At 45.3% G+C, this 10,917-nt stretch overlaps 1 protein-coding gene across 1 annotated transcript; it reads left to right on the top strand.

Moving 5' to 3' along the window:
* Nucleotides 1–1,582: 1,582 nt before the first annotated feature.
* On the top strand, nucleotides 1,583–9,481 carry LOC147889786 (Late embryogenesis abundant protein, group 2). Its single transcript, XM_087391963.1, has 2 exons — nucleotides 1,583–2,628; nucleotides 9,158–9,481. The coding sequence occupies exons 1-2, from the start codon at nucleotides 1,681–1,683 to the stop codon at nucleotides 9,161–9,163; spliced, it is 954 nt and encodes a 317-aa protein (XP_087248089.1). The 5' UTR covers nucleotides 1,583–1,680; the 3' UTR covers nucleotides 9,164–9,481.
* Nucleotides 9,482–10,917: the final 1,436 nt, after the last annotated feature.

Genomic DNA, 10,917 nt, shown 5'->3' with positions numbered 1-10,917 from the left:
ACCACCCCACATACCAAGCCCACTAATCGTCCCATACCTTCTCTAATCCCTTCTTAACCCATGCACTCATTCGCTCCTTAGTCCACTTGTGACTTAAACTTCACTTAAACCTCTTGTGGCTAAATTGTTTTTTTAATTATATAAGAATCCATATGGTTGTTTATATTCCTAGGTAAAGCGATAACAAGTGGGGGGAAAACATGCATTACTTGTCTACTTTGATGTTCTAACACCTAGTTTGTTTGGATGGTGGCAGGTAAGTGGACCCTGACCTCGAAACCTGGACTGCTTGAGGATTCGACATCTTTTTTCAATATTATGTTTGTCAAACTCAATATTATTACAAATTCTTAATTTGATCAAAATTTTTGCAAACTCTAGTTGCATTTTTTAACTTAGATGTCCCAAACATTTTTTCCTTATGTTTTCATTTTTTAACTTTTTATCCAATTGATGGAATTAATTATATGGCTCAATTATTGATGGGACTTTTTAATCTAAACACACACACACACACACAGAAAATGAGGTCTAATTGGCATATTCATTGCACCCTCTCTAGCCTAACTTGCAGCTAGCAACTTAGAGTCTTGATCACTAGGCCAATATGACAGAACGGATCATTTTGTGATACCATGATCGCAAAGGTCAAAATGGTGGACCACCCTTATCAACTACACATTGCCATTCTTTGCACTTAGACTAAACACATCATGACTCAGATGAACTTCTTAGCACATGCATGACACATGCTCTCCTTCAATCAATAGCTTGAAAACCTGCACCCAATGATGGATGACCACTTCTTCCTTAAATCAATAACTTGAAAACATGGACCAATGATGGATGGCCACTTTTTGCCTTGACTATAAGCTTTCACCCAGGTGTGTGAAAATACCCCTTACATTGTGCATTACAACATAATAAAGAGGGCCAAGCCACAGATTGCCGCCGTCAATGCATAATTGGTGGTGCCTCATTGTGTCCAAAGATGGAGCCGCTTGAGAGAGTGTGCTCTTGATAGACATGGGAGTGCATTATTATGATCTTCTCAGGCTCGATCCAAAACGAACTTGATGGCACCAAAGCAATTGTGAGGCTAGCCAATCATCCGAATGCATTCGCCGGAGTGAGGCGCTCATAGCGTTTGGCAGCAACATTAAGCCAACATTGAGCTAGAGAGACACCTCATGGCCCATTTTTGTGGTTCTTCTTCTAGCTTTGTCACTTTGACCACCCTCCCAACACTCGCTGTAGCACCAATAAATCGCTTACCCTTTCCATAGTTAGCAACTCCTTGCATCTACCAAGGTTTACAAGTTGGCAGGACATGAGAATCATTGATCGAGCAACCCTTTCTAGTCGAAAAAGGGTGGAGCGGACGCGGGGTGGTCTGAATTGGACCTCAAGCTACGCTTCTGGGTTACGGTTTGCGATGCGGCACGATATGAAGTAGTGTCCCCGGTATGCTTGGTCTTCTTGGTTGTCCACGTCACGTGGCAGGTGGCGAGGGGGCCAGGTGGCGTGAAACGATTGGTGGCGAGGGGAAGAACCATTAGGCAGATGCAAATGCAATCGGGGTATGCAGTACGGCCCCCGGGGAGCCACGTGGCGTGAGACGATTGGTGGCGAGGGGAAGAACTTTCACGCTCACTCTCTGAGTTGCAAAATCTGCGAGAAATGGCCGACGAGCAAGAGCATCAGGATCGAGGTCTGTTCGGGAAGAGCTCATCAGAAGAAGATGATCATCAAGCAAAGAACAAGCAGGAAGGTTTCTTCGGCAAAGTGAAAGATTTCATTCACGACACCGTCGGATTCGGCAAGCCTACCGCCAAAATCGTGGGATTCCATCTGCCCAACATCAACCTCGAGCGAGCCGACGTCGTCGTCGATGTCCTTGTCTCCAATCCCAATCCCATTCCCATTCCGCTTGTCGACATCCAATACCTCATCGAGAGTGAAGGTCGCAAGTTGATCTCAGGGACTATTCCGGATGCTGGTACAATCCATGCTCATGGATCTGAGACTATCAAGATCCCCGTCACTCTGATCTATCAGGATATCAAAGAAACCTATGATGACATCCATCCGGGAGAAGTCATTCCCTACAGAGTCAAAGTCGATCTTATTGCCGACGTCCCTGTCTTTGGGAGGCTCACTCTCCCCTTAGAGAAGACAGGGGAAATACCCATTCCGTACAAGCCGGATGTTGATGTCGAGAGGGTTGAATTCGAGCATCTATCTCTTGAAGAGACCTCTGCGGCACTCCATCTTAAGGTGCAGAACAAGAACAAATTTGATCTGGGAATTACCGCGCTGGACTACAAGTTCACATTGGCAGACGCGACTATCGCAGATGCGACCTTGAGCAGGGCTGCTAACATAGAGAAGTGCGGTTTTGGAACGGTGGAGCTGCCCATCTCATTTCGCCCGAAAGATCTCGGCTCGGCTGTGTGGGAAATCATAAAAGGAAAGGGAGCTGGTTATTCGATGGTTGGTAATTTGGAGGTGGACACACCATTTGGACCGATGCACTTACCATTTTCGAGAGAAGGTGGTAAAACGACGCTTAAGAAGAAGGCCGGTGCCAGAGGGTTAGATGACCACGGCGACGACCACGGATACGAGGTCGGTTTATTTCAAGCATCTGGTCAATCCGAGGACTGATGGTCCTTGTTCTCCTTTTATGTCTTTTCAGAATTTCGGCCGAGATGTAGGTTACCCATAGATCTGCTCTCTGCCATCGCTAGATTTGATTGCTGCCTTTAGCTAGATGGTATAGTTGCCATGTCACATGGGTACATTCACAATCTTGCATACTTTGCTAAATCATGAAACTCTCTCAAAAGTCTGAGCTTTCAAACGAGGAAGAGATATACTTCATTCTATGTTAATAAAATGTTTTATATTAAAAAGATTGGGCGAGCCCAATGGCTCATGTGCTGTGTATAAACTCCATGCACAGAAATAGAAAGTGAGATATTGCAACCAAAACATGAATAGATATGTCCACAAATAGGACCGAATTTGAATACTGAAGTGAATTCACAGTCTACACCATGCGGACAGTGGTGTTTTGCTCCACTGGTGCTAGATCGGTGCCTTCCAATTTTGCTTAATACTTCTGCTCTCTCGCTGTCTGTGTTTCAAATGAGGTCTTCAGTGGATTAGGAGGAGCCCCAAAATGGCTCCTTAGCAACACTTTGTGGCCTCAGGTCTAGCTCTTTATTCAGTTTATTGTTGCTATTTATCTCACTGCCTATTTCAGATTTGATATATGCTTGTGTGCACATATTGAGTAGCATCTAAGTCATAGGTTGGATCTGGTGGTTTATATATTTTCTGCTGTGTTTTGTGGTTTGGGCTTGGCCTAGCAAGTAAGCAAGCAAGGCCCATTGACAAGTAGTTTCTAACATGGTTTCCTTACCAAGACCTTTTATATGTCCAACATGGTATTAGAGCCAGTGTTGTGACGTCAGAGCCAAAGATATGATTGAGCTGCAGGGCCCAGAGAGACACCGGTGTGGATCTGAAGGTCTACCTGCATATTGGAGAAAGAGGGCTTTGTTACGGGAAAACATGCATCAGATATCTTCTTCGTAGAGGGAACAGCAGGGAATTTCTTTTGGGAAGTTAGTTGAACTGAAAGGTGGAAGAGGGAGCAGGAAGTGGAAGTGGACCCCCCCCGCCTTCCCTGCATAATTTCAATAGTTTGTTGTAAAGATCAGCTCTAGTGGAGCACATAGAAGTAGCTACAACAAAATTGCTGTTACGACTGTAGCAGCCAACTCCAAAATTCGCCCTTTTTCCTAGTAGATGCAAGCTGATTGCTAATCATGGCAGTTCTTGCTAACAAAATAGCAATCTTGAACATGGAGCTCCCTTTAACACTTTCGGACATCTAGTTTGTATGCCTTTTCCCATGGGGATTTTAGCCCTCTTCAAATACCTACGCCAAGCACATTCTCACCCGTCATGGTTAGCCAAACCAAGCATTCTAATTCTCTGGACTATCCTCGTTCTCCGTGGGAGTCCCCACCATGCAACTAAACAAACAGAATAAAAAAGATCAAAACTTTTTTTTTAGCTGACAAAAATCAACTCACTTGACCGAAGTCAATACTCTTTGACTGGAGTCAATAACCTTTGACCAAAGTCAAAATAAAATATTATCTCCTTATTTCTGGGAATAAATACCTTGGTTTCTTTCTCAGTTGTCCTCAACTGATAAGCTTCTTGTTTTAGCTGCACGACTTATAGATATTCTGAGAAAAGTTCCTCATCCACCTACCTCGCATCTAGCTTCTAGTCAACATAGTCCTGCACATGAATGCGAAATTTCCCAATGAGAGGAGTAATGGGCATTTAGTTTTCTTGAAACATCTGATCTGCATCTAATATTCTCTCCTTATTTCTGGGGATAAATATGGCTGTGTGACATCCCCGTGGCTTCTTGTTTTAGCTGCACAACTTATAGATATTCTGAGAAAAATTCCTCATCCACCTACCTGGCATCTAGCCTCCTAGTCAACATAGTCCTGCACATGAATGCGAAATTTCCCAATGAGAGGAGTAATGGGCATTTAGTTTTCTTGAAACATCTGATCTGCATCTAAACCCCTTCCGACCTCCTCTGTCTTGATCCCAAGTTGCAGAGCCAACTCAGAAATAAAATTATCTATAGCTGTTAGAAAAGACCCAACAGAGGGTACACACAGCGGAAGACTGATAGTATTGCCCTCGAGCTCACACAGTGTGGTGTGGGGTGTGGAATCACAGACTTCCTCGCATCTAGCCTCCTAGTCAACATAGTCCTGCACATGAATGCGAAATTTCTCAATGAGAGGAGTAATGGGCATTTAGTTTTCTTGAAACATCTGATCTGCATCTAATATTCTCTCCTTATTTCTGGGGATAAATACGGCTGTGTGACATCTCCATTGCTTCTTTTTCAGTTGTCCTCAACTGATAAGCTTCTTGTTTTAGCTGCACAACTTATAGGTATTCTGATAAAAATTCCTCAACCACCTACTTGGCATCTAGCCTCCTAGTCAATATAGTCCTGCACATGAATGCGAAATTTCCCAATGAGAGGAGTAATGGGCATTTAATTTTCTTTAAACATCTGATCTGCATCTAAAACCCTTTCGAGCTCCTCTGTCTTCATCCCAAGTTGCAGAGCCAACTCTGAAATAAAATTATCTATAGCTGTTAGAAAAGACCCAACAGAGGGTACACACAGCGGAAGACTGATAGTATTGCCCAGGAGCTCACACAGTGTGATGTGGGGTGTGGAATCACAGACTTCTTAACTTAATGTGCATAAATGTGCAAGCCAGTAAATAGACAATGCTCAAAAACAAATATAGAAGCAACTCTTTATATTTCCCTCCGTCCACAAAGTAGGACAGGATACAATACCAAAAGGTTCTCCTACTAGATGTCAAACACTTCTAGATCTCTGAGCCCGCGTGTTCCACCTTGAGCTTATGTAGACTCTCTGTCTAGATCCCTTCCACCTTGCTGTCCGGAAGCCAGAATAGGTGGGCAGCTCTTTCTCAGCTTTGTCCGCAGGCTATGATGTACCTCCTTCACCTCCAGAAGATAGGCCCAAGGTAGGTCTTACTGCTGCTTCAATGTGCTGACTCTTGGCTGCTCCAGGTGATGTGAATGAGGGCCTGGAGGCCCTCCTTTTATAGGCCCCCAAGGGGGCTGGTAAAAACCGACCAGCCTGCCCCAATCTGGCCGACCAGTCTGTGACTGGTCCAGCCCTATTAGGGCTCACAAACGGGGGCCTTTTGGGCCCACTCTTCTAGGGCCTTGGCCCTCCAATCAAGGCAAGGGCCCAGCCTATATAAAGGCAGGTCCCTGCCTCATGGCAGCCTGCTTTGCTGCTCTAACAGGTCTCATCCAGCCCCGTACAGCCTTGTACCCTGCACCGTACGGTTGCTGATCAGCGCAACCTGTCCCAGGTCTGCACAGCCTTGTACCCTGCTCCGTACGCTTGCCAATGTCAGCGCCACCTGTGTGCCTCTATTCGGGGCCTGTTCTAGCCCGTACACCTGTTCTGCAGTTCCGTCTAGCCAGGTCAGATCCAGGGCTACATGCCCCCGCCATCTCTCCTGCACAAGGACTCTTGTGCTGTCCATATGACAGCTCATGTGCTGTCCATGTGGCAGTCTATACATCCCTAGGTCCACCTCCCCCATGCTCTCCTCATATGGGGGCTTACAGATGGGGAGGTGACCATTCCAACAATAGCCCTTGGGTCGAAAAGAATCAAGACATTCCGATTTCTCACTTTATCCAAGGAAGCAAAGTTCTATGGCCTCTGGATTGGCCACTTGTTGCAAAATAGTTGGGATATCTCCCGCCATCGGCCTTAGCATGTCCTGGGGCCTTCTCTGCTCCCTCGGACCCGAAGGCCTTTCGGAGCACTTGGCAACCACATGCCCTTCTTTTTCGCATTTGAAAACATAACTCTTCCTTTTGAATGGTCTCGATCTGCTCAAGTGTAAAGCGAGCTCTTCCATAGGGCCCTCCGATTCTGGTTCTGGTTCTGGTTTCGAGGTTGAAACCCTTTCTTTTTGTATTGGGATGGCTGGAAATCATTCCGTTCTAGCACATACCTGCTCTTTTCTGGTACATCTTTCTTCTCCTTCTGATACGAAGGTGAATTCTTCATATCAACATTAATGCAACTTTTGTTGACTGCATGAGGTCTTGAAGCGGTTGAATCCTTCATTGAATTCACAGCAACTTGAATAATTCTGCACGATACTTCCTGAAACAAATTCAAGAAAATAATCCACCTTTCTCCTTGGATTGCTATACAAGGGTTAGGTCTTCAAATAAACATAAACTGCATACTGATACTCTTCTAAGTAATGTGAACCTCACCTTGGAATTGCTTTGAGCCGCCTGGCTTCCACGTGGCAACCCTGATCATTGTGCCTATCTGCTGCATGGTTGTAGTCTGCCCTGACCTGTATAACCCCTCCAAACAGCTCTTGCTTGCTGCGCAGGTCTGTAGCTCTGTCTGCAGCGTGTTAACTTGGTCCTGGCAGCTCAGCCTACCTGTCCATGCATACATTCTTGTGCTCCAGGCTGGTTTGCTTCAGTTGCAGTTATCTGATAGCCCTCCTTGCTGTCCTTGCTGCGCACCTCTAACAGTGAACTATGTGGAAGCCCACATGGAAAGCCCTGTGGATGTTTCCTTCCACCTAGATCTGCCCATGTGGCATCCAAACTTGATGCACACACAATAGACTCTAAAACCCCCATTCCTATATTGGTACTATGTCCCTGTGCTCTCCTCCTGTGGGGGCTTACAGGGGGGACACTGGACCCTGATTTCCAAAAGTTGGGATGTGCCAAAGGTGGTGTTGAAGACAGGCTCCTATCCGCTGCATGTAACTCGATGATATCACCCATTGGAAGTGCCACTGGTGGGAGTCTCTCGATATAGTTTTCCATGGGGCAAGGTCATAGTGGGCTGCTCACTAGTAAGCTTCCCAAAAGATGAAAGGCTCTGACTGCATGTGAGCATCTCTGTTGTTTGCTTCATGAGCATGGCATCTAAGCTAAGCGTCTCAAATTTGAATTGTCCTTTGATGTAGGCTCGCCTTTGACAATTTTGTGGGAGTCTATTTGAGTAGATTATTTGAATAGGCATGCATCCCAAATCACCAACTTTAGTCAATGCGTCATTCTTTTCCATGCCAATTGTGATAACCTCATGTTCTGTGTTAGTGACCAAAATATCATGCTGTCCATGGGAATAACCCACACTCTCATATGACATACCATCATTGGATTTACCAAATGGTCTCTTGGACCCTAATGAGTGCAAAAGATGTGGCCAAGGGATATGCTGTCTCTACCATTGGCATAGATAAATGGAGTTGGCCTACGCAAGGTACTACCAACATTTCTTTCTATCTTAAGTGGTGCGTTGCCCTATCAGCTAGATTTAGATGCTCGTCTCGAAGAGACTAAAGTGAAGTCGTTTAGTCTTCAGAAGAATTTGTAGCTTGAATGAAGAGATTTTGGGCTGAGTGTGCCCTTCACCTCCGGAGTGCCGGCAGAAACTCAGTATGAAGACTTTGTATAAATGGATGCACAAGTATGTGTGGGTGTGTGGATTTGTATGTGTGAGAGCATATGTTTATACGATGGTCTTCACCCACGGTTGGTCGTTGATGATGTCAGTGGGGATGCCATAGTAGCTAGTCCCTGCTATGCGTGATGGAGTTTATGTTTTCAACCTTATGATTGACTATCATGAGATTGAAACTACACTATGTTATGTTTTAGAGGATGCTTGGGCATGCTCCTGGATATTGGAAAGGCCACCTCCTTATCTGTAAGCCCCCATATGAGGAGAGCGTGGGGGGGGTGAACCTGGGTTCTAAGAGATGGCCACATGGGCAGCATCATGGCTGCCATAACATGAGGGTGGATTCCATGGAGTGCCCTAGGGTTTCTAGTTCAGATGGATGCTGTAATTTAGAAGGGGGCATTACAGGAGTATACAGGTCATTGGTATGTGCGTCAGGTCATTGGTATGTGCATCATTGAGGTACATGGTTTGCTTTCAGAGCAGGCACACAGGCAATACGACGTTCTGGTATGTACTTGTGTCATTAATTTGAGCGTTTATAACATGCTGTGGAGAGGATCTGCTCTTCATGTGTCTCCAGAAATGCGAGATCGAAAGGAATGCGCCCTCTTCGAAGGCATAAGGGGAAGTGTGGGTGCTTCTTCACCAGATTGTTGGAAGGTGATTATGGACAGGGTGTATTGAAGCCAAAAGAGTACTTTCTTGAGAGCTCAGTGAGAGTTCATGGTCCAGGTTATCTGGAGATATTCTTGGGATTTCATTTCTCGAGATGGTTCTTATGTGTGCAAGTGTTTATATTTGAATTGGGGGATTCCGAAGTTGGCATGTAGATCCATGCTGATTACTGAAGCACTGTGAATTCAGCCACCGTACCTTTCAGAGCCTAAATGTCTGATTGTACATTATTTTGTGTGTTCTCTTTCCACAGCTGGATGATAAATGCAGTAATATATGTAACCGGCGTCAGTGATAATTATCTCTGTACATGTGCTATAACATATTTCTAAAAGTTGTTATCCATGTGTGTGGTTGCAGGAGTGATCAAATGCATGATTTCTCTTGTGCCCTGGATCTGATCAGAGCTTGATGTAAAAGGACACTATGGCAGTGCACTTACTATAACTCCTTCACAGCCCGTGCAGATCAGCTCTTCTAGGGTTGATCAGCGCCTAGACTAAAAATTAGCAGTTTTGAAATCGCATGAGATATTGTATGTTGTAAGAGCTAAAATTATTACAATGGTATAAAAATGCTTATGTCAGTATGTTTTAAGAACTTGTTATATATATGTGGTTACTTTCATTACTTTTGTGGTGGATCTGGGCTCCGAAATTCAACACATCTCAGGTTGATCAACACTCAGACTAAAACCTAACGTTTTAAAATCATATTTGATGTTGTAGGTTTCATGAACTACAAGTATTCCAATGGTATGAATAATGCTTGTATCAGTATCCTAATAAAATGATATCTTTTGGAGATCCATTTACCTAAAGTACTCCACCTTCTTTTACGTTACATTGCTGAAAAGCTAGAGCCATTCTGGGTTCCAATTAAAGTTTTGGAGGTTGTGAGCTACTAATTGTTTTGGGATCTTGTCTCCAAATATAGATTTTAACATCAATCTTATTACATTACTGCGACAGCTCAAAAATTGTGTTGTGAAGGTGCTGGCCTATTTATGCCAATGCAAAAATTGAAAAAATGCTGCACAGGTATACCACAAGAAGCAAGCCCTGGAACCCTTAGAAATCTCTGAGGAGCACCAAGTCCAAGTCTATATTCGTTGGCAACCTTAAATTTAATCTTAGTTTCCAACCATAAACTGTCTTAGCCTTGGAGAAACTTATACAACTTCAAATTATCCAGATTGAGTAGAACACGTGAAACCATGCAATCACAAAAAAACAATCTTTTTAGCACTTTCTTGTTTGAAAGGTCACCTCCCCATTTGTAAGCTCCCATATGAGGAGAGCATGGGGGGGGGGTGAACCTGGGAACTGAGAGAATGCTACATGAGCAGCAGCATGGCTGCCATGGGGGCAGAGATCAGAGAAAGAAAGAGGTACCTGGAGGGACCCTCGTGGCTGCATCAGATGGCATCATCATACAGGAGAGATGGCGAGGGCACATAGCCCTGGATCTGCCCTGGCAGAAGGCGATTCTTGAAGAGCAGCATGGCAGGATAGGTGTGGACCAGTACGGCAGCATGGCGAGGGCTGTGGGCAGGGTCTTGGCCTGCAACAGGCTCTGGAAGCAGGCCGTACATAGGCGCAGCAAAGGGGCAGAGGTGGAGCCTATGGTGGGCCAGCCACCTGGCCATAGATGTGCCCAAGGGTGGGGCCCAATGGGGCTGCCCTTGGGGCCTGCAAGCCATTCAAAGGGTCGGCTAGTTTTGGAGGGCTCAGCCCCTATAAAAGGGAGGGCCTTGTGCCCTCATAAATCATCTTCTGGAGCAGCCTTTGAGGTGCAGAAGGGGCAGCACCAGCAGCAACAGTTGGGCCTCATTCTGGAGGTGAACTTGGCCGGAGACCTGCAGACTTAGCTCACTCATTGGCAGCCCACCTAGGCTGGTTTGCAGACAGCAAGGTGGAAGGGTTCGAGACAGAGAGTCTACATATGCTTGCGGTGGAGCACACGGGCTCGGTGTTCTAGAGATATCCGGCAGATAGTAGAAGTACCTTGTGTTAAGATCAAAGGACCACGCTCTGGGGGTTCTCTCCCTTGTGGATCTCCCTCTTCTTCACTACTCGTACCACAACAGTACCAAATGCCGTTGATCTATAATCAACTAC

The sequence above is a fragment of the Dipteris shenzhenensis genome, chromosome 20 (assembly GCF_047967505.1).
Source record: "Dipteris shenzhenensis isolate YYH24624 ecotype China chromosome 20, Dip_SZ_1.0, whole genome shotgun sequence".
NCBI classification, from domain to species: domain Eukaryota; kingdom Viridiplantae; phylum Streptophyta; class Polypodiopsida; order Gleicheniales; family Dipteridaceae; genus Dipteris; species Dipteris shenzhenensis.
This window is presented reverse-complemented; position numbering and strand designations above follow the sequence as displayed.